General features: G+C 43.2%; 1 protein-coding gene across 2 annotated transcripts in view; it reads left to right on the forward strand.

Annotated features, from left to right (window-relative positions):
* USP37 (ubiquitin specific peptidase 37) overlaps nucleotides 1–19,454 on the forward strand; it is a 37,644-nt gene extending 18,190 nt beyond the window's left edge. For both annotated transcript variants that reach the window (XM_069861313.1, XM_069861315.1), the window contains exons 16-24: nucleotides 1,022–1,087; nucleotides 2,235–2,385; nucleotides 6,049–6,301; nucleotides 9,081–9,247; nucleotides 10,995–11,055; nucleotides 13,221–13,336; nucleotides 14,545–14,614; nucleotides 14,972–15,110; nucleotides 15,919–19,454. In XM_069861313.1, coding sequence (XP_069717414.1) covers nucleotides 1,022–1,087; nucleotides 2,235–2,385; nucleotides 6,049–6,301; nucleotides 9,081–9,247; nucleotides 10,995–11,055; nucleotides 13,221–13,336; nucleotides 14,545–14,614; nucleotides 14,972–15,110; nucleotides 15,919–16,006 — 1,111 coding nt within the window. In that variant the 3' untranslated portion in view covers nucleotides 16,007–19,454. The remainder of the gene's footprint in view (nucleotides 1–1,021; nucleotides 1,088–2,234; nucleotides 2,386–6,048; nucleotides 6,302–9,080; nucleotides 9,248–10,994; nucleotides 11,056–13,220; nucleotides 13,337–14,544; nucleotides 14,615–14,971; nucleotides 15,111–15,918) is intronic.
* The last annotated feature ends 506 nt before the right edge of the window (nucleotides 19,455–19,960 follow it).

A 19,960-nucleotide genomic window follows, 5' to 3' on the forward strand; every position in this document is an offset into this window, starting at 1 on the left:
TGCATGTCCTGCGTTGTCATTTGTTTTTCATTCTTTCCTGTGCCACTGCACTATCTTAGCAGTTCACATGCTGAAAATATTCTCTGCTTCTCCTCGTGACAGTTGTTTCTGTACAGCTGCTTGTCGTGAGAAAGAGATTAAATGTGGCAGAGTAAGGAATAAGAAACACTTGGGTCTCTTGCGGTCCCTGCCTAAGGACATAAGCCCAGTAACCATAGTGAGTTGGGGCACATCTGGTGTACGCGCTCAGCAGTTCAGTTCTGCTGAACGTTTAGAGGTGTTTGAAATGAACATGGATGTTTTTTCCAGGAGTTTACTTTAAATCTTTACCACTTATACACCACAAACAGCTCAAGCTGCCCAGAGCAGAAATACTTGAAAATATGTTTGAAATAGATTTCCAGTGTGTGTTTTCAGTCATCAAAGCTGTTCTGATTGGCCAGAGAGCAAAAGAGTGACCAGGCTGGAGAAAAGCAGCCATTATTTGAGGGGAAGATTGGAAGAGTTTGCTGCATTGGCAGCATCTGGTGGGTAGATGTGTAGTGATAGTGATGGACTTTGAGGAGCCTGTGAAAGGATTAAATGGAGCAGGAAGTTTGTTTAGAAGAATCCAGGTAAAGGATGAGAAACAGAGGCATGGGACATGCCAGAAAACCGGCTGATCCAGACAGCAGCAGGAGGCTGTGGTTTGGGAGCAGGAACTCAAATTTTAGTGGGAATAAAAAATAAAGGAATGAGCTGTCCTGACGTGGGAGCCAAAAGCCTTTAATTTGTGAGCTTGTCCCTAAGGGTGCGTCGCTAAGAAGTGAATCAAGTTTAAAGGATTATATATGGTTTTGAACAACTGTTGTATATTTATAGCACGATGGAGTTATTACTCTAAATCTAAGCAATTAGCAGGTACATAATGGTATTCCACATGTTTCTTTGGTCATGGATTTGCATGCATAGCAGACAAGTAAACACCTATTTTTTAAAGACTTTTAACTGCTGCGATAAATACTTTGGTTTTTTTTAATAGGTCCCGTCCATTGAAAGCCTCTCAAATGGTGAATTCCTGTACTGTAAGCACTTCTACGCCTTGTAGGTGAGTTATAGTTCCAAAATGCCCCAGCCTGGGGTTGCATTGGGTAATTCTTAAGATATTTTAAATACTTCCTTTGTCTTAAATCTTTTCCCCTTTTTGTATTTGTTTTCTTTTCTATTTTTTGCTATTGTAGTGAATTATTTCTGCTACTATCTTTTTCATAGAGTTTTATTGATGTTACATGCTAGCTGAAATTAATATCAATGGTACAATTTTCCTACTTGACATGATCACCTTAGTGTTTCTCTTGAGAACCTTTGGGTACTCGTAAGTAAGCAAAGGTGATTTATTTCAGATAGAAGGCCGAGTATCAGAACGAGAACTGGATTTAGTTTGTACAATGATTTTTCAGTGCCAGCCAGCTTAAACTTGCTTGCAAGTCACATGTATAAGAGGCAAAATGGATTCTAATTCTGCAAATCTCACTCTTTTTCACTGTTCTGGCTCTGTGGAGCCTCAGTGTGTGTTTTAGGAACAGGTGGTTATTTCCTTAAGTTTATTTGCAAAGATGAGAGCGCTTTGCTTTTGTAGCCCTTTTCAAAAGGCCGTTTTTTATAGTGAAAAATGTGCCATCTCACTGGATAGTTTTGTGTTGTGGAATACTCAAAGATCAGATTTCCTCACTGAGCAGGAATCATAGCTCCCTGGACTCCCTTGTCTTCTCTTCTGACGAGGCAAGAATTTATCTTAATGAAAGAGCAATTGGGAAAACTGGAAAAAAAATGAAGTGCAAACTTGTGGTTTTTATATCCTAGTAATGACATGGAAGTCCTGTGTTCAGCTTAGTAAACTTCAGAAGTCAAATGGTTTGTGCCAAATTCTGCATGTTACTGTGGGCTCGATTCAGATGAATACTGTCCAGGATTGCTGGATGATACAGGGCGAAGTCCTTGGCCTTAGAAGCAAAAGCCACATGCTTTGTAGCTTTTAAGGTTGGGAGTTGGTGATGCAGACATGAAAGAGTGTCAGTTAACCCAGTAAAAGATTGCTATTTTGCGGACTCTGCCTCCTATGCTTTCATTGTCAGTTGTTGCAGTTTGTTCCCTAAATTGTGCTGCCCTGCGACGTGAGAGTTGGGTGCAACGCCTGCTTCAGAACAGATCCGTATAATGCTGTGAAGTTCTATAGCTATGCTTTTAATTTGCAGAAAATACACTTTCAAGTCGAAGAGCTCCACAGCACTCTATGTGGATTCTGACAGTGACGATGAGCCACTGAAACGCTCTGTTGCCCATAGCCAAAGGTTGTGTAACATACAGAGCAGAGAGCAGCAGCAACTGCAAGAAGAGCCTGAGAAGGTAAGGGGTGGGAAACCACACGCTTTCATATACAGAGATCCTGTAGTTGTTCACATCTGACCTTTTCTTAACATAGACTGTGGGTACAGTTGATGTAAGATTGTTCTTTCCTCCTAATTAGCACTGCAGTGCTGGAAGAGATTGCTTCACTAATTGACCTGTCTGTACTGTTGCCTTGGGTTCCACTGGGAACAGAGGTTGCAACTGCACTGAAGTTTTCTGGTTGTGTGTACCAGCTGCACAGCAGTTTTTTCAGTCTCTGGGGTAACTTTCACTAATGTTTCCAGGCTGAAAATCTAATGGGCTGTCGATAATAAAATTATGCAGTAAAGCCCTTGATTAAATTAGATCAGGTACCAGTTGGCTAAGCAGAATAATCAGCTGAGAGAATGTCTTGCACATCCAATCCATGTCCCCTTTCGAGTGTGGCTTTTTAAAAGCCCTTAGAAACTGAAGCTATTGGTCTTTGGAGATGGACATGTAGAGTTGTGTAGAGATCAAGCTCATCGGTGTAAAGGTGCAGTTAACTTGGAATTGCCTTCGAGCTCCTGATTGTGACTGGTATTAACGTTGCCAAGATATTTTTTGCCTCTATCAGGGCAGTGTAATAACAGGTAGATGAGTTGTGTGGGGAAGAATGATGACCCAGGAGGGAAAGCAAGAAGCTTAGAGGATTATCTTGCAGTACCACTTTCTTCTATTAGTGTTGCAGGCCAAGGGCTTAGGACAAGTGTCCTGGAGCTCTGCTTCTCTAAAGTTTTTGACACTGTTCATGCACGTATTTTAATGAAGCAGCAACTTGTAGTAACAAGAGGTAGATATTTACAGTTTCTGATCTGATAGATCAAACGAGAGGAGGATCCTGGTCCACACGGTGTTTAATAAATAACAAAATAGATAATGAGTATTACATTTTCAGAAGACCCGGAGCTGAGAAGGGCTCAGAACTACAGTTAAGAAAACAGAAAAAAAAAATAGAAGGGATTGTTCAGTAGGAACAGAATAAAAGTGCTAGTCTTAGCAGGACTAATGACTGTAAATGTGGGATGGGAACAGGTGGGAAAGCAGCAGGCCTCCAAAGAGGAGCTGAAGGGTCACAGTCGATCACAAGTTGGTCTGTTTGAAAACACAAGTGCACGGACAGAGGCAGAGCCTGCAGGTTGCATGGAGTTATCCTTCCTTTTTCTCCTTGGCATGAGCTTCAGCTGGAGATCTGTATCCAGCTTTGGCCTTTACGCTCCAAATAGTTCTAGATTGATTGGAGCGGGGCCAGAGGAGAGGATGATGAACAGTCAAAGGTCTAGAAAGGAAGAATTTAGGCAGAAAGTGCAGCCAAGTGAACTTGAGTCCTTAGTTTAAGGAGAAACCTAAGCAGGGCTTGCGTTTTCAAGGAAGGGAAAGAAATTGATAGAAGCACTTGTGCTGCTTTTCGTGCTTTGTGGTGGATAGAACAAAAAGTAATAGACTAAATTGCAGACAGTAATGTTTAAATTAATTGTTAAAGGAGAGCTTCCTGATGGCTCTCTGGGAGAAAGCAGAAAATCCTTTGAAGGTCTTGGGAACAAGGTAGGCAGCTGCTGTCCCACATGGCACATCGATAGCTGGCTGTGACTGGGGGAAGGAAACCTGATTGTTTTTTAATTCCCTCACAGAAAAAGTATTCCAAACCATTCTAAGTTTTTCTTCATTGAGTTCTGTTTGTGAGCAAGTATAGTCTCTATCACACAAGCCCTGTGAGTGCAGGAAGTGTGGGAATAAAGCCTGTTAATTTGAATAGCACATCAATTATAGGCTTTCCAGCCAGTTGTGGGAAAGAGATGGTGGTGGTGATGATTCCACATAAGTAACTTTATTTGTGGTCAGGCACTTTGGTCTTTCCTCGACCACAAGCCTGACGAACCATCTGCTATCATTAACCAGATCCTCTGCCCTTCCCTGCGTTGTCCTGGGAGGACCTGATCCTGGTCCTTTGAAGCGTCATTACCGCTGCTGCACCATTTCCCCTGGTGTGCTTCTCGTAGTGGCTGTGGCTGCATTAGGGGCTTGGCAGTGGCTTTGTACAGCTGTTATATCCCCTGCGGGGCGCTGCTGGCAAAGCAGCCCTGCCAGGTGGGGGAACAGCTGGAACAGTGGGTCGATACAGCATTGGGATGGAGTGGCAAGTAGCAGTTATCCAGCTAAGTGAGCAGAGTGGTGATTTCTGTGTGTTCTGCCCCTGCAGATGAAGTAGTATGTGAAGCACTTTTAAAAATTATTTATGTAAAGCAGGCTGCCTTAGAGCCCGAGCTATGTAAAATCTATGCAAATAATTTCTAATAGAGAAGTTGTATTCAAATAATGTACAGATGCTGCCAAGTCTTTAAAGTCCACCCACTGAATTGGCGGTAGTTGTTGGCAAAGTGCATGGAATAGAGCTTGTCGAAGAGCTAAACCAGTTTTGACGTTAGTAGCCTACAGGTGCAGAGGCAGAAATGAGAAAGCTTAAAAAGCAGGTACTCTGCTTTCCTTACTCAGTCTATGAATAGATGTGAGGCGAGAGGTTTAAATTTGTCAGTTCTAGTTCTTGGAGGGCAGGATGTCTAGAAGTGAGCAGTTTAACTCACTAATTCATTTGCTAATCTTGTTTGATAAGACAGTTTTAATACAGAATGTTTGCTATTTAAAACTAGTCTTGATCATCAAAAGCTGCTTGTGTTTAAGTAAAAAGCATCAGTAATAACATATTTTTGTGAATCTTTACTGAAGTTCTGAGTTCCATATAAATGCAGTTTTGAATGAGAACTGGATGAGTGCATTCTAACAGAAATGCTTTTTACCCCATTTGTGACATAATATAGGAGGAGAAATCTAAGCATATGGTGAGTAGTGTAATGGTTAAATATGTCTATGTGGAGGTAACTAACCGATGAACAGTTAATATTGGAATTACTGAGATAACCATACTAGTTTCAAATCAGTGTGGTTTTAGGAGTTGATGAGCATCAGTTTTAGGAAAATAGAAAAGAAAAATTCAGATTAAGACTAAAGTGGTTTTCCTTCCTTCCAATTTAAAATCATTCTTTTCTACTTAGGAAAGAATAACTCCACCTTTTGCTGTTTAGCTGTTTTCTTACTTGGCCTGCAGAGTCCCATCCCCTCCTTAAGATTTTGTATAGCAACTCTGCAGCACCAAACCAAATTTTAATTGCTCTTCGTATGAGGTTGATTTCAGCTCCTGTTCTTCCATTCCTATGTTCAAGTTCAGTTGCTTGCCTGTTGCTGCTTCACCTTGCTTTATTAATATAAAATTGCTATTTTGCTTCTTGTGCCTCAGTATTTTAGCACTGGCTGTTTTGCCAGAGGTTTGGGGATTCACCTCAGCCTGAAGGTGGAACACGTGTTCAAGGAAAGGAGAGAGAAGTGGAGAGTTACCTTGTGTGTGTTCATCCACAGGGCCTGTAAAAACTGGTTGTAGCTTATATTTAAATATTATTCCTTGGAGTGAATGTAGCTACAAAGGTTGTGTCTCCGTTGACTCTCATATAGTTATGTTTAATGTTGACAGAGCCAAGCTCCTGCTCCCTGGGGTTAATAAAATAATTAAAAAAACCTCCACAGAAATGTAAAGCTGGTGCTGTATAACTGCTTATTCAAGCACTGAATCGTAACTCTGTTCATCTCTAGGGTTCAAAAAGAAGTAAAATGGAAGGTGATAAACCTGAGCTGAGTAATGCTGGTTTTGATGGGATGAGTGAAGATGAGCTGCTAGCAGCTGTCTTGGAGATTAGCAAAAGGGAAGCTTCTCTGTCTTTGAGCCACGATGAAGATAAGCCCACAAGCAGCCCAGACACTGGTTTTGGAGACGATGAAATTCAGGAATTGCCGGAAAACCTGGAATCTATGGAGATGGGGAAACCCAAAGCAGCATTGGACTCGGGTAAGGCAAAACAACAATGTTAATTGGGCTGTAGCAAGCTGAAGTGGGTTACTGACAGCAGAGTGTTAGTATTGTATGGTGGCAGAATCTGGGTGCACATGCACTGCTGAAACTGCCCAGCTTCATCAGAGTTTTCATGCAATTTCCTTGTTTATAAAACACAATTCATTGAATGGCGGAAATGTATTTTCTTGTATGTCTGTTACCTCTGTCATTAAGGTAAGGTTTTCTTCAGAGTTAATTTCCATTTTTTTCTCTTCCGATTAACACATGCTTCTAATGGTTTCCATACCAGATGATCCAATGTACCAAGATTTGTCAGTATCTGAACTTAGTTTGTCACTGTCGGAAAGTATTTCTGTAGCTGCTGCAGCCTGGGCAACACGGTAGCAGTGTTTGCCTTGCAGGTGTGTAAGAGGGATGTCTGAGATGTGTAACACTAGAATGCTTTCTTAAATGCAGTTATTTTGTCACTAATTACTGATGCGTTTAGCTCTATCTCTGTAATTTTTTCTAATATTTTTTTACAAGAGAGTAGGCGCTTGAGCACAAGAGACTCATCATGTGAATCATGTCTCTGACCCAGAAACACAGTTAAGTACAAGAAGGAGCCTGTTTGATCTCAGTGAGGGGAAATCAAGTGTCTTCCTCTAGCTGGCTGCAGGAAATTTAAGTGTTTATCATTTGTGGTGCGCTGCATGCTTTTAGTCAGATTTTGAATTCCACTAGCCTGGAAAAACAGGCCAGCAATAAGCTCTCCCACTCCTCTAGGAAGCAGGAGGTTAAATATTAACAAAAACCCCACTGTATTGCCAGGAATTGCACTTGTTTCAATGGACAACTCTTGACAACTTTCATGTTGGAAGGCAGTGCATAAGAAAGTGAAGTCTGGTCAGTCCTGTTTATACCATCCTTTATATACACTGGTATGGCTTATGGTTGCTGAAAGATTGAGGGGGAGAGCAGGTCTTACAAGGATCGGCTGAGAGAGCTGGGGTTGTTTAGCTTGGAGAAGAGGAGGCTGAGGGGAGACCTCATTGCTCTCTATAACTACCTGAAAGGAGGTTGTAGAGAGGAGGGTGCTGACCTCTTCTCCCAAGTGACAGGGGACAGGACAGGAGGAAATGGCCTCAAGCTCCGCCAGGGGAGGTTTAGGCTGGACATTAGGAAAAAATTCTTCACAGAAAGGGTGACTGGTCACTGGCAGAGGCTGCCCAGGGAGGGGTTTGAGTCACCTTCCCTGGAGGTGTTTAAGGGACGCGTGGATGAGGTGCTAAGGTGCATGGTTTAGTGCTTGATAGGAATGGTTGGACTCGATGATCCGGTGGGTCTCTTCCAACCTGCTTATTCTATGATTCTATAAAGGTCTCTCTCTCCAGGTTTTCTTTGGAAAGTACAATATGATTATCGTGACACTTAAGCAAAAATTACATGGTCAATAGAAGTTTCTATTTTTTTCTGATTAAGCGTGCAGTTAAAACACTCAGTGTTGTATTTGGCTTTCTGTGTTTGGCTGTGTATGACCAAAAAACCCAAGTACTACTCAAAGCATATCGTTTGGCATTTCAGTGAGATCTGTATCTGTGTTACTAGCTACGGCAGCTGAATGCGATGTGCCATGAGTTCACAGCCCTACCTTCTATTTAAAGGAAACTTACGGCAAAGCATCCTTTGCAGTTATCAGACAAGGTGATTCTATACCTGAGGGATCTAACTTGGTCTGTTTTATGTTACTGCTGGTAGTAATTTTGTTTTGTAAACACTGAATCATTTGTGGTGCTTTCAAGAAAGGCTGATTCAGGTATGACAGAAGATACCTGTTCTGCTACGTGACCCTCAAATAACAGTTGTGTGAATCGAGTGAGTATTTTTTCTTATGCTGCAGGTTTTCAGAGGTCAGGTAATGAATTCTGTTTTGTTTGTCATCTTAAGAGGATTAGACTGATGGATTATAGTCCTGGTGATCTTGTATTTAAGAGGTCACGGATACTGAGACTGCCTTGTGTAATCCTTGCTAATAACCAGTGAGCAGATATTGAAGTCTGCATAGGGTAAAACTAGGAAATTTCACATGTTGCTGTATAATAGCTGTTGGAACGGGGCTTGACTCTTTCTGAGATGCAAGCAAATGGGAGAATCCAAGCATCCTGCAGCTTTATGAGGAGATGTATGCAGTGGCTGAATGAATGTTCATGCCAGAAGTTTTGTAAAATACTTCTGCCATGGTGTTCTCTTTAACGGTGAGCTGAAAAGTTAAATCTTGTACTTGTAAAGCTATAGATAGTGTTTGCAATACTGAGGCTCTTACCTGATGCCGAAGAGGACAAATTTAAACAGTGCTTGAGATTTATGCTTCCTTCTGTCTTACATATGATTTGGTTTTAATTGTCTCTTCGTCTATAGCACCCTGAGGTATAATATGCAATGCAAATGTTTATAATCCATGGCTCCTTCTGGAGAAATTCGAGTGTCAGCTTCATGGCTGCAGAAACCTAATGATGTGTGACATCTTCCATTAGTTAAAGTTGCTGTTTATGCGTGAACATAAAAGGCTACGAATAAAACAGGAGATTAGTCAAATGGTTCATCTTACACCTGTTAACATAACACTGTACTTGGAAGCTTTTTCTGTTTGATTCCTTTGTGTTTTTTTATGGCTGGTGAGCTCTCCCTGTCAGTAGATGTCACTGTGCTGCAAGGATTGTGGTCATTGAAGAGGATTTAGCTGGTAACAAACAGAAGACCTAGGAAAGCGTAACTGTATTTTCTGATTCCTCAGGTCCTGCTAATTTTGCTGAGATAACTAAAGATTTTGATGAGAATAAGGAAAACAAAACTCCAGAAGGCTCCCAGGGGGAGGTTGACTGGCTGCAGCAGTACGATATGGAGAGAGAGAGGGAGGAACAAGAACTTCAGCAGGCACTGGCTCAAAGCCTTCAAGAGCAAGTAAGAAATAAAGTTTGCGTCCTTGAGTTGTCTTGCACAACACTGGAAACCGCAGCTTGTGTTCAGGCAGGGACTCTGCTGCTTTTTTGGGAGAAACAGATGAAAAAAGGTTTGCATTTCTTCTAGGGCCAGTGTCAGAGTGACCTGGATACATCTGGTTTTGTATCTGTTTTGGAAACCATGTATCACATCACAGACCTGCAGAATTCTCAGAGCTTTCCACCCACATTTGTGCACTGGCTTGTACCACTACATAAAAATGAGGATAAACTAAACTCTTACTGTTTGTCACCAAGAACCAAGCCCATCTTTACGTTCCCCAGCTGCTTGCAGTTTGTCATGTCAAGACTCTAAAGTGAAGGAGGCAGGTTTCAAAGCAAAGGCCGTGCCAGGTTGGGTTAAAGATCTCTCTGTCCCAGTGCCTTCTTTCTGGTGCAAGCGAGTAAGAGAGGCTTCATGAAGAATATAGGAACTGAGTATTTGCATGATCCTTCTTTGTTAGTAAATTGGAAGAAGGATCCCAAATAATTTAATCTAAATCTAGTCTTTTTAAGTTAGACTTGGAAAGAACTGGGGTCTCGGGCTGTGCGCTAACCATCTGTATTCCACTTGAGTTTCAAGACCTGTAACTCATTTCCACAACTTTAACCGAGCTGCTGAGAGTGAAGCAAGCGCTTAGCCGGGTCTTTCTTTAAATAGATGCCCTTGTCCGTGCTCTATTAATACTAAAGCTGTCATGGTTTTCCTTATGAGATCTGATGTTTCCATGGCTCTTGGATTTTTGTCTCATTATGAGGTGCTGGTTGGCATGTTCCATGCCAGATGTAGCTTTGATTCAGCAGTGCTGAGTAGTCTAACAAAGATCCCCAAATGCTTTAGAAATAGTGAGATAAAAGGCCTCATGCTAATAATGTAAAACTGCCCTTTGAATGTTGTTCTGCTACAGTTCTGAAGTGAAAATCTGCCATTCTAATGGTTCAGACATGGAAATGTGGTAGCTGTGGTTGTCTTGATTTGAAATATGTAGTTAGGGTTTTGTGTTCAGGTGCATTCAAACTCTGAGTTCAGAAGCCAGCTCATTAAATATTATTGACTGCCTTGCTGTAGCTCTGAGCTTTCAAGAGTTGTGGGAGGAACAGTGGCATGATATTATCCAAAGATTACACGGGTTTGTTGACTTGAGGTTTCTTTGCTACTTGTTCATGGTAATATTTTTAATACCTAGTTGTTTAGTGGTGCCTTTTTTTTGCATCCTGCCTTTGTGAATTACACCTGTTACACAGAACTCCTGGCTCTACTTTCAGGCATCTTAAATCCTGACAGATGATGTTATTTTTAATGACTCTGTCCTCAGCTTTGGGCAGGAGAAGTCTAAATTTTGCCGAAGCATGAGGAGCTGTGTGAGTAAGTGACAGCTTTCCTTAGCGAAGGCTGGCAATTTCATTCAGATGCTTTTCAAACTAATGATCCAGAGAAAGCGTTTGGTGTTACTAGAGACTTGCTCTGCTGCATACCAAACTTCAGGAGCTCTGACAAGCCTTAATGAAGGTTTGTCCCAGGTTCTGTTGCACAGGAACACTGGGCTCTCTCACTGGTTGCAAACATTCCTTCACACAGAACCTTTAATTTACAATGTCAGGTTTGTTGTAGAAACCAGAGCAGCACAGTTTCAATGGAAAAAGAGCACTACAAGAATTTTAAACAGTGTAATGTCTCAATGAGCTAAGTTTTGTTCTCTTCCCATCAGGAGGCACGAGAACAAAAAGAAGATGATGACCTTAAACGAGCCACGGAATTAAGTCTACAAGGTGAAACTCATTTAACTTCTTCCAGGATGTTGCTTTTGAGGGGAAATAGATCTGTTTGTATAGGTGCAGCTCCTGAGGGTCCTAAGACAGCCCGGGTTTTATTCCTTTTTGGTGTTTGCTTTGTTGTTTTTGCCTTTGCTCAGGTCAGCTTTTCTTCCTCTTGGTTGTAAAGGCAAATGCCAGGAAAAGCTTAATAAGAAAACTTACCTATTTCAGTCTCTTGAGGTTTTGCTTTCGTTTTTATATATAAACAAATATAGTTACACTTGTAATATTATATATAATATATGCCTAATACATTTTTATATATATATAAAGGTGGATCTTGACATTTGCATTCCCAGGAAGAGCTGACATGCTAATGGCTTTAGTCAGAGAGAGCATAAGGATTATTTCTTACTTGCATTGTTTTAGTGCTGATTAACAAACAGACTGTCCTTGCTGAGGAAAATGAGAGAGTGCTTTATGTGTCTCATACAGGGCAGGAGGGAGACAGACCTTACAGCAAGGTGTAGCTATCGGGGTGAAAAAAGAACCCGAGAATACACTATCTGGCTTTTCCAGATCCAGACAGTGTGTGGAGCCTCAGGCACTGTTTAACATTTGTGTGAGGCTGGCATGCGAGGGATTTCACACAATTTGGCAGAGTAAAGCATAACCAAGAGAAAATTCCTACTCCAGAGAGGGAGAAGGAGGGGTAATGAACTGTTGTGTTAAGATACTCATTGTTGCTCAGGCACCTTTTAAGGCCCTCAGTTATGACTGGATGAACCTGCGTCTGCTTCTGAAGAGCAGTAAGTTGAATGCTGCTAAAATGTCTCTCAGCCTGAGTCCCATTCCCTGATGAATTCTGTCAAACTGAGTGCCCAGTCCCTCTCAAGTCTTCCTTGTTTGTGGCTGGGAAGAGTTCAGTGCTAGAAATCCTTCTTCCTCCTGATCTGCAGCCCCTTAACTTGAACATGAGCATTGCCTTGTGCTCCTTGACTTGCTGCCATGTCATTTGTAAGGCATCAGCCTGCAGTTTTTCAAGGACATACTAATAATTTGGAGTGCATACCTGGTGTTATTTGCCTTAGAAAGGTTTCCAGTGGTGCTGCAATCGAAGAACTGCTAATCATCCCAGTGGTGTTTAGCAAGGCCTGTGGCAAGTGCTTCATGCAGAGACCTACCTAAATGGCTGCATTCCTTGGCTGTAGACTAGCCCGAATAAGTGTGGAAACCAGCAGTAAAATATTCTCAGTTAAAGGGATTTACCTATAAACTTCCTGAGAAGATTATAGTAATCCAGCGCCTGATGATTTAACAAGGCAGGCAGCCTGAGAATCTCTTTGGCAAAACATCTCTATCATAACAAGCGTTGATAGTCTCTTTAAGAAGAAAAAAATGTATATCCTGAGCAGTGTCCTGTTAATCTCAACTTCTCATCCACCCAGGGCTTCATAGCTTTAATTTAGCTGGTGAAAACATAGCTACTTCTTCTAATAAGTGCTGTACAAAATCTTAAGTTAGTCGGGTAGCTGCAGAATCCCAGGAAGTTTGGAACAGGGTGTACAGGGAGCAGTGGTGCCTTCCGGCTCTTTACAGAAAGCTGCCTGCATTTTGTTCAGCCAAGCAAGCTGGAAGTTCCTGCGGTGAGCAGCCTTCTTACCATTAAAAACAATGAAAAGATGCCTGCTGCCAGCAGTTGCATTTTGATGCCAGTTTTGATTGAAAAAATGCACTTTGTTAATGCGACTTGTAGTTAAAACTGTAATTTGTAGAGTCTCATTGCAGAAACTTTGCAGTTCACTGACCAGACTGGCTGTGCTTCTTTAAATGTCTGTTCTGGCGGCCGAGCATCAGTGCTCTGGAGTGTGCTGGGTATTCTGCGACTCTTCTGTCACCCAGCTGTTATTGCCACAGTGCCCTTTTGTAAAAGTACGAGAGAGATGATGCTGAGATTAATTCTATACTCCAGAATACTTTTCTTGACTATTGCTCTGACAAGTTGGCAAAGGGAGAGAGAGTTTTTATTTGGAAATTCCGGTACCTCCTGCTTTTCTTGGAAAAGAAGCGTGAAACATTAGCATTTTATTGTACTTGTTTGTGTGGGGAGATATACCTCACGCTATGGTGAATTCCTGTGTGTACTACAGCTTCTCACACGTTGTTTCCATGCTATCTAGAGTTTAACAGCTCTCTCCTGGACAGCGTTGGTTCTGATGAAGACTCTGGGAATGAGGATGTTCTTGACATGGAGTATTCAGAAGCTGAAGCAGAAGAGCTGAAAAGAAATGCTGAGGTGTGATCTATGATTTCAAAAGCCAACTGAGAAATATGCCTCCTTTACCATCATTTTAGTGTAGAGGTGTATTCACAGAGCAGATGTAGAGTTGAGAAAGATCTTTTATGTTCAGAGGTGAAAAGATAGAAAATTTTGTATGTTTAAGAGTTTGTCCTACTGTGTTATTTTAATTTTAAGAAACTAAAACAAATCAGCTGCAGAGACACTTTGAGTTTCTCTAAGATGTGGATAATAGCGAAAAAGAAACAGTAATTTCATACTAGAAATCTTCCAGTGCACGTAAAGCGCAGAGAGAGGGATTCGGCCAGACTGGTATTTTAGTTGGAGCGCCGTGGGCTTCTAGATCCTGCTCCACCAGAACTAAAGTTGTGGCAAGATGTTACTCCCACTAGGTGAAACGTAGCTGTAAGTTGGGCTGTGCTGCCAGCTGCTAGCGCACTCGGACTCCGTGCAGCAGTGTTGTGAAAGTGACCTGTTTGCCTCACCCGAAGGAGTACTGTGCAGAGCAGCAGAGTTAAATAATTGGAGTTTCCTTGAGCAGTTTTCAGTTTCTTACAATTCTTTACCCTTAAACCAAGAGTTACGTTTTCAGAGTATTGTCCATGAATCGCATCGATAAGGTTTCCTGGTCAGAGAGGATTAAAAAATAACTGTCAAAAGCCAATTACTGTCATTTAGCTTTGTCAGTGAACAGACAGAACATCTTCCCCGCGTGCAAAGTGGGTGTTATTTGCTGACATTACAGGTGCAGGACAGGACAATCTGGGCTACATGCCCAGTATTAGCTGTTGAATCTGTGTACCACTATCGGGGTATTTCTCTAAGCTCCAGCAGTAAGTGCGGTTTGCCCTTTCTACTTGTCTGTGTTTATTTGGAGGATTGATTCTGACATCAGTAGAAGTTGCTCAGGAAGTGGTTGTTTAGAAAAATTTGCAGTGTGGAGCTCGTGCCAGCATCTGTTCTGAGGTCAGAGTGGTTCTTTTGCATTTTCATTGGTTTGCTGAACGAGTAAATAAGATGAGAGGCCTTTTCCCACTTCTGGACTCTTCATTTGGTTGGAACGAGGGTGTCTTTGAAATCCTTGATTGGGTTTCAGCATTGAATGCAGTAGCCAAAGCTGTTATCTCATGTAGAAATCATCATCTTCGTAAGCTATGTGGGACAAAAGTGAATGCCTAAAAGCTTTCATTGGACTTTCTTTTCAGACAGGGGAGCTTCCTCACTCCTATCGTCTCATCAGCATCGTCAGCCATATTGGAAGCACCTCATCTTCAGGTAAAAGATGCTATATTTTATTCTTCATCTCTTCTCTAGCTTGAAAAGTCTGTAATAAAAAATCACTGTAGCATGATTATTTGCTGAGAAGAATTCGGGCAGCAAAGCAAGTCTGCCATCATGACTTGCTGATGGGGGAGCAAGCTTTTTGCAGCACATGGGTGATGCATTACTTATGGGGTCCGTGGTGTTGCTTGTGCTTGTTACCAGCTCATTGATCAGGAAGGGTGGAGGGACCAGGATCTTTAGGGTCTTTTAGCATTTAAGTCTGTCAGCAGTCACTGGACTGGGGTATGTAGCTCACCAGCTTACTGGTTGAGCTGCAGCATGGAAAGAAAGACGTGTTCTGTTTTTAAGGTCACTATATCAGTGATGTCTATGATATCAAGAAGCAGTCCTGGTTCACCTACAATGACCTGGAAGTGTCTAGAACTCTAGAGGCCACCGTTCAGTGTGACAGAGACCGCAGCGGTTATATCTTCTTCTACATGCACAAGTAGGTGTCTTGGGGAATTGTGATGCTGGTGATTACCTGCTGTTTGTGAGGAAGTGGGCTTCTCTTCTTCCTCTAGTTCTCCTTGCTGGGATAAAAAGTATCTCTGTGTATTTGTCAGAAGAAATATGCAAGAATGACAAAATTGAACAGCTCTGAGTTCAGAGGCGTGGGATTGTGTGTCACTAAATACATAGGGTTTTAACCAGATGCATTAAATCATCTTTTAAGAAGAAATTCAGCGTCTCTGCTATGCATTCGTTGTACCAGGAATCATAATGGAGCTTGTTTTTTTTTCCTTAAGTCGACATGTGTAAATGCCCTTTTCCCTGCTCCTAGGACTTGTGTTGTTGCAACCAAGGTCATCTCAGGACACGGGCAAGATGAGCTGAGTTAGGTAGAAGTGATATCTTTTCAGGCACACAGAACTGAAGGGAAGGGATTTATGCCTCAAAGGGAACAAACATCCCCTTCTTCTGTCTTTACTGGTTGCTCTAATAAACGATATTATTTTATCTCTAGACTGCCTTGTGTTGCTTCTGATCCTTTTACTGGCCAGAACTTACTTTCAGTATTGTTACTGTTCTCTGAGGTTCACCGCTGACCTTATTCATGGTAATAAGTAAAGAAAATGTGCTGTGGTATTCAAGGAGCCTTGCTTAGAGATGCCAGATAAGACACCTTTCTCTGCCAGGATCTGTGATGCTTGAGCTTGTGGATTAAATCCAGTTGCTAATTCCCTGAGGGCTGTCTTACATAGCAGTTTGTTGTTGTACCTAAGTTTCACTGTTGGTCTCTCCCTCTGTCCTAGGGATATCTTCGATGAGTTAGTAGAAACAGAAAAAAATGCACAGCCACTTAGCATGGAGGTAGGAAGATCGGTTCGTCAGCCTCTGTGAAGAGTAAAACACCTCGTTCCTCCTGAGGAACAATGAAGATTCTGAACTTGTGCCAGGCACGCAGGAGTAACAAACAGCTCAGGGCCAAAACAAGAAACAAAAGGTAGAAATATGGGACGCTCAGTTTGTTTGAACCATCTGTGCAAGTCCTGGGCCTGAACCACACATTTAAACCTTAACATCCCAGAGCGACCCTCCTGTGGTGAAGCTTTTACTGTTCCTTAAACAATTTTGTCAGCATGGAGCCTTAAAGAGTTGTATCAAGCCACAAGACTACAGCTGCTCATAAACTGATTTAAAAAAAGTGCAAAAAGAGACTCGACTTCAAAAGCCCATTCACCTGTGAGATGTGAGTGGCGAAGATTTACATATCACTTGGCTTTTTTTTTTTTTTTTTTTTTTTCCAAGAGCAATTTAAGCAATAGATTCTGTAAGCTGGTGTGTGTTGTGTTAGGAATATTCACTGGAAACTCAGATCACCGAGTACGCTCTTGCCAGTCATCTCGCTAACAGGCATTCGGAACCGCTCAAGCTGATGCATTTTGACATTCATGGGTTTGTAAGTGCTGCTCTATTTACCTGTGGTTCCAGGAAACAAACTGTCGGTGCTGTGGAATGTATTGCGTACCTGCTGGCAGCTCTGTCGGTTTTTTACACCATTCACTGTCATCCTCCTTTAGACATGAGACTATGTGTGTGATTTCTTTTGTTTTACAGGTTTTCTGTTGTTTGATTGCATTTTCTTCACGAGGCTGTAGCAGAAGTTCCGTTTGGAGACGATTCTCTCTTGGGCTGTGCAGCCTTTCACTCTGAAGTTGCATTGCATAGGGCTGCTGAGCTGTAGCCTTGGGGGCAGGTGAACACCTGGAACAGATGGAGAAACGGTAGCAGGAGGCAAGAAACAGCCACATTGCATCTTCCAGGAGGGAAAGAGCGCTCTAGCGTTACCCTTTCTGCACAGGCCTGGGTCACCATGAAGCAGGAGCAGTGGGAAAAGGCAGGGTCTGCAGGATAGTGCTTGGTACTTAGATTGCTCTTTGATTGAACCACAGTCTTGCCTTGGTCTTCTCATATTGCAGGCTAAGAGGGTTTTTGCTGTAGCTATGCTTCTGTTCTCCTTTCTGAGGAGTGCAGAGCACTCAAACTGTGAAACTAAACCAGGTGGTAAGTTTTCAGAAGGCCCATGTTCACCATTAACAACATGGTTTGGAAGAAATGTTGGTTTTTATTTGATTTAGAGACACGATGCTCCTTTCATGGCTTGTTTCAGCAGTGGGGGAAAGCCTAGTGACTATTGTTTTCAGCACCCTTGCACTTATTTATCGGGACAGATGTTTCCTTTCAGTGGCATTTACTCATTTCAGAGTTGTTAAGTGGAGTAGTTGCTCTTGTCTTGGCCTCTAGTTCTGATTTTTGCAGCTTGAGTTTTAGAGGTGAAAGACTTATTTCTAAAACAAAAAAAAAAAACCAAAACCCACCCTTTTTTGCTGTCGAGGTAGTTTCTGGATTTTTAACACTATCAGAAGTTTCTCAGGAATAAATCAGATGAAGCAAAGCAGACAAAACCATCGATTTAGGAGTCAGCAGGCATCTATTTCTTGGGAGCTTCCACATTTGAGTTTATCCTAGCAGGCTGGCACACAGGTGCTACCTCAGTGGCCTGTTCTCACCTCTGTGTGCGCAGCAGCGAGTGACACCCATTGCTGCCAATGGTCCTCCCCGCACTGGGCACTTCAAAGACCCCAACGTGGTGAAATGACTGACCAACCTTCCAGTCCATGTGTGGACCTGGTCAGGGTAACATCTTTCTGGTTTCTGAGCTAGGAGCAAATGCTTGGTTGTAAACATGACAGAGCATTTACCTTGTACGATGCAGCCCAAGTGGGTGTGTATGTTAATTTATTACGAAGCATTATACTTTCCTGTTGTTGATACAGATTTTGGTAGAATTCTGGGTGATGAGAAGAGGCAGCGATGTCGGAGTTTTCCTTTAAACTGATTGTTCCTGCAAATGTGATGAAGGGACTGCTCTGTCCAGAGGACAAATCTGTTTTCCCCAAGCGCATCCCATGCTAGTGCTGTAAATAGCCGGTATTTCTGTAGTATCAAAAGTCAGCTCTGCTTTTTTTGGGTGGTGAGGTTGTTTTTCCAGGTTGCTGCACCCCAGTTAATTTATAATAAAAGCAAACGTTGCCCGACTTTTTGGTGCACTAACTTTTGTTTAAAACCAGTTTTTATTAGCATCAAGGTGCGACAGCTGGTGCTTGAAACCGGCATCCCTCGTTTTATGAGTTCTTGCTTATTATTCTAGCCATTAAGAATTTGCATACATCTATTAAGCTTTTTTTTTTCTTCAGTGGGTGCACTGTGGCTCAGTTGCACCTTCCCCCTGGCAGGAGTGCCCATGGAGCCCCTTCCTGGCAGAAGCCAGCTTTCTCCCTGCCTGAGCACAGCCAGGAAGGAGACGGATGTGTGATCCTGAAGGGATGTGCTGCCTGCCAGCTGTCACATTCCCACTGCTAACACTGTGACAGCAGCAAGTTCAGTAAGGTCATCCCTTCTAGGTGGGATTCTCATCCAGGGCTATAGGTAGGTGGAGCTGCGGTCCCTGAACGCATGCAGGCTCTTCCTCGGGTGTAGAGTCCTGGTTAAACGTTTACCGGTTCCTAAATCAGCTTAGTCCAAGTGTGATTCAGCACATAAACACAAGGAACTCCCATCTTGCTGGTCCTCTCGCCCCTCGTCGCTTGGCTGCAATAATTTGGTCGTGATTTACTCCCTACTCCGAGATTCAAAACCATTCGTGTCGATGAACTGGAGCTTGTGTGCAGAGGTCCCTGGGGAGCCCTGGCCAGCAGGGCTGCACAAAGAGCCTTTGCAAAGCCAGGACCGGTTTCCCGACTGCTGCGGCAGCCTACGAGGAGCTGAGGAGGAGGGAGGAGCAGGGCATCGCCTTCCACCTCGTCTGCAGCCTGGGTACCCATCGCGTGTGCATCTTCCTTCCCGTCCCAAGGAAGGGCTGATGTCCAGCCCAGCGCTTCACCTGGCACAGGGCACGTGGGAATCATGGCGATCGCCCTGCTTTGTGGGGAATGGGGGGAGCTGAGAATAACTCATCTGCTTTGTTTTCTTTTTACTGGGGCTAATTATCCCTGTAATCACCCACCAAAGAGACAAAGAGGGGTGCGGGACCCCTGGCAGCTGTCATTGAGCAGCTCTGCTGCTGGACTCCAGCCCTGCCTGCTGTGGGGCGGCCGCTGCCGGTCGCTGCCTGCACCCTGACTTTCTGGTTCTTTATACCGTTGATGTGGAGCAGCACTTTTCTCTGTGTTTTAGCAGACCTGTTCCTCTCTGTTCTTTACAGTTTTTGCTCTTGGGTTCCCCCTGCCCCTTTTTAAATGATATGTAGATAGATTTTTGTGAAATTAAAACCTCTTTATTAACCCTGTCTTGGTTTCGGATCTTATTTCCAGGCTGCTCTCTGTGGAACACCACAGGCGATGGGCACCACACCTCTGCCCTCCAGGTGACATTAGGACTTTGCTCTGTTGCCTGGAGCATCACGTGTGTGTTCAGCGCCTCCTGGCACATGCAAATCCCAGTCCCCTGCCAGAGAGAACCTCTGCGGGGACCCTATAGTTCTTCTCTGGGTCCTCAACAGATCCCGAATGGGAAGGAGATGCTCTCCTCCCCTTCCTGGGCAAGGACAAGTGATGGCTGGTGGCTGTCCCAGCCGGTGCTGTCCCCACACAGGCACCATCCCCTTGGCCTGGGGCTCGATGCTTTTACCTTTGGTACCGCACATGTTTACTGAGGCTCGGGTGATAATAGAGGGAGCGGCTCCAGCTGCACAGCAAACCTTTAGCCCTGAGCTGCAGCTGCCAGGGTGGGATCAGGGAGCCCTGGCTCCCTAGAGGTGCCCAGCTTGGGCATCATCCCCGAGTGCAGCGGAGG

This window comes from Phaenicophaeus curvirostris, chromosome 7, assembly GCF_032191515.1.
Source record: "Phaenicophaeus curvirostris isolate KB17595 chromosome 7, BPBGC_Pcur_1.0, whole genome shotgun sequence".
In the NCBI taxonomy this organism is placed as follows: domain Eukaryota; kingdom Metazoa; phylum Chordata; class Aves; order Cuculiformes; family Cuculidae; genus Phaenicophaeus; species Phaenicophaeus curvirostris.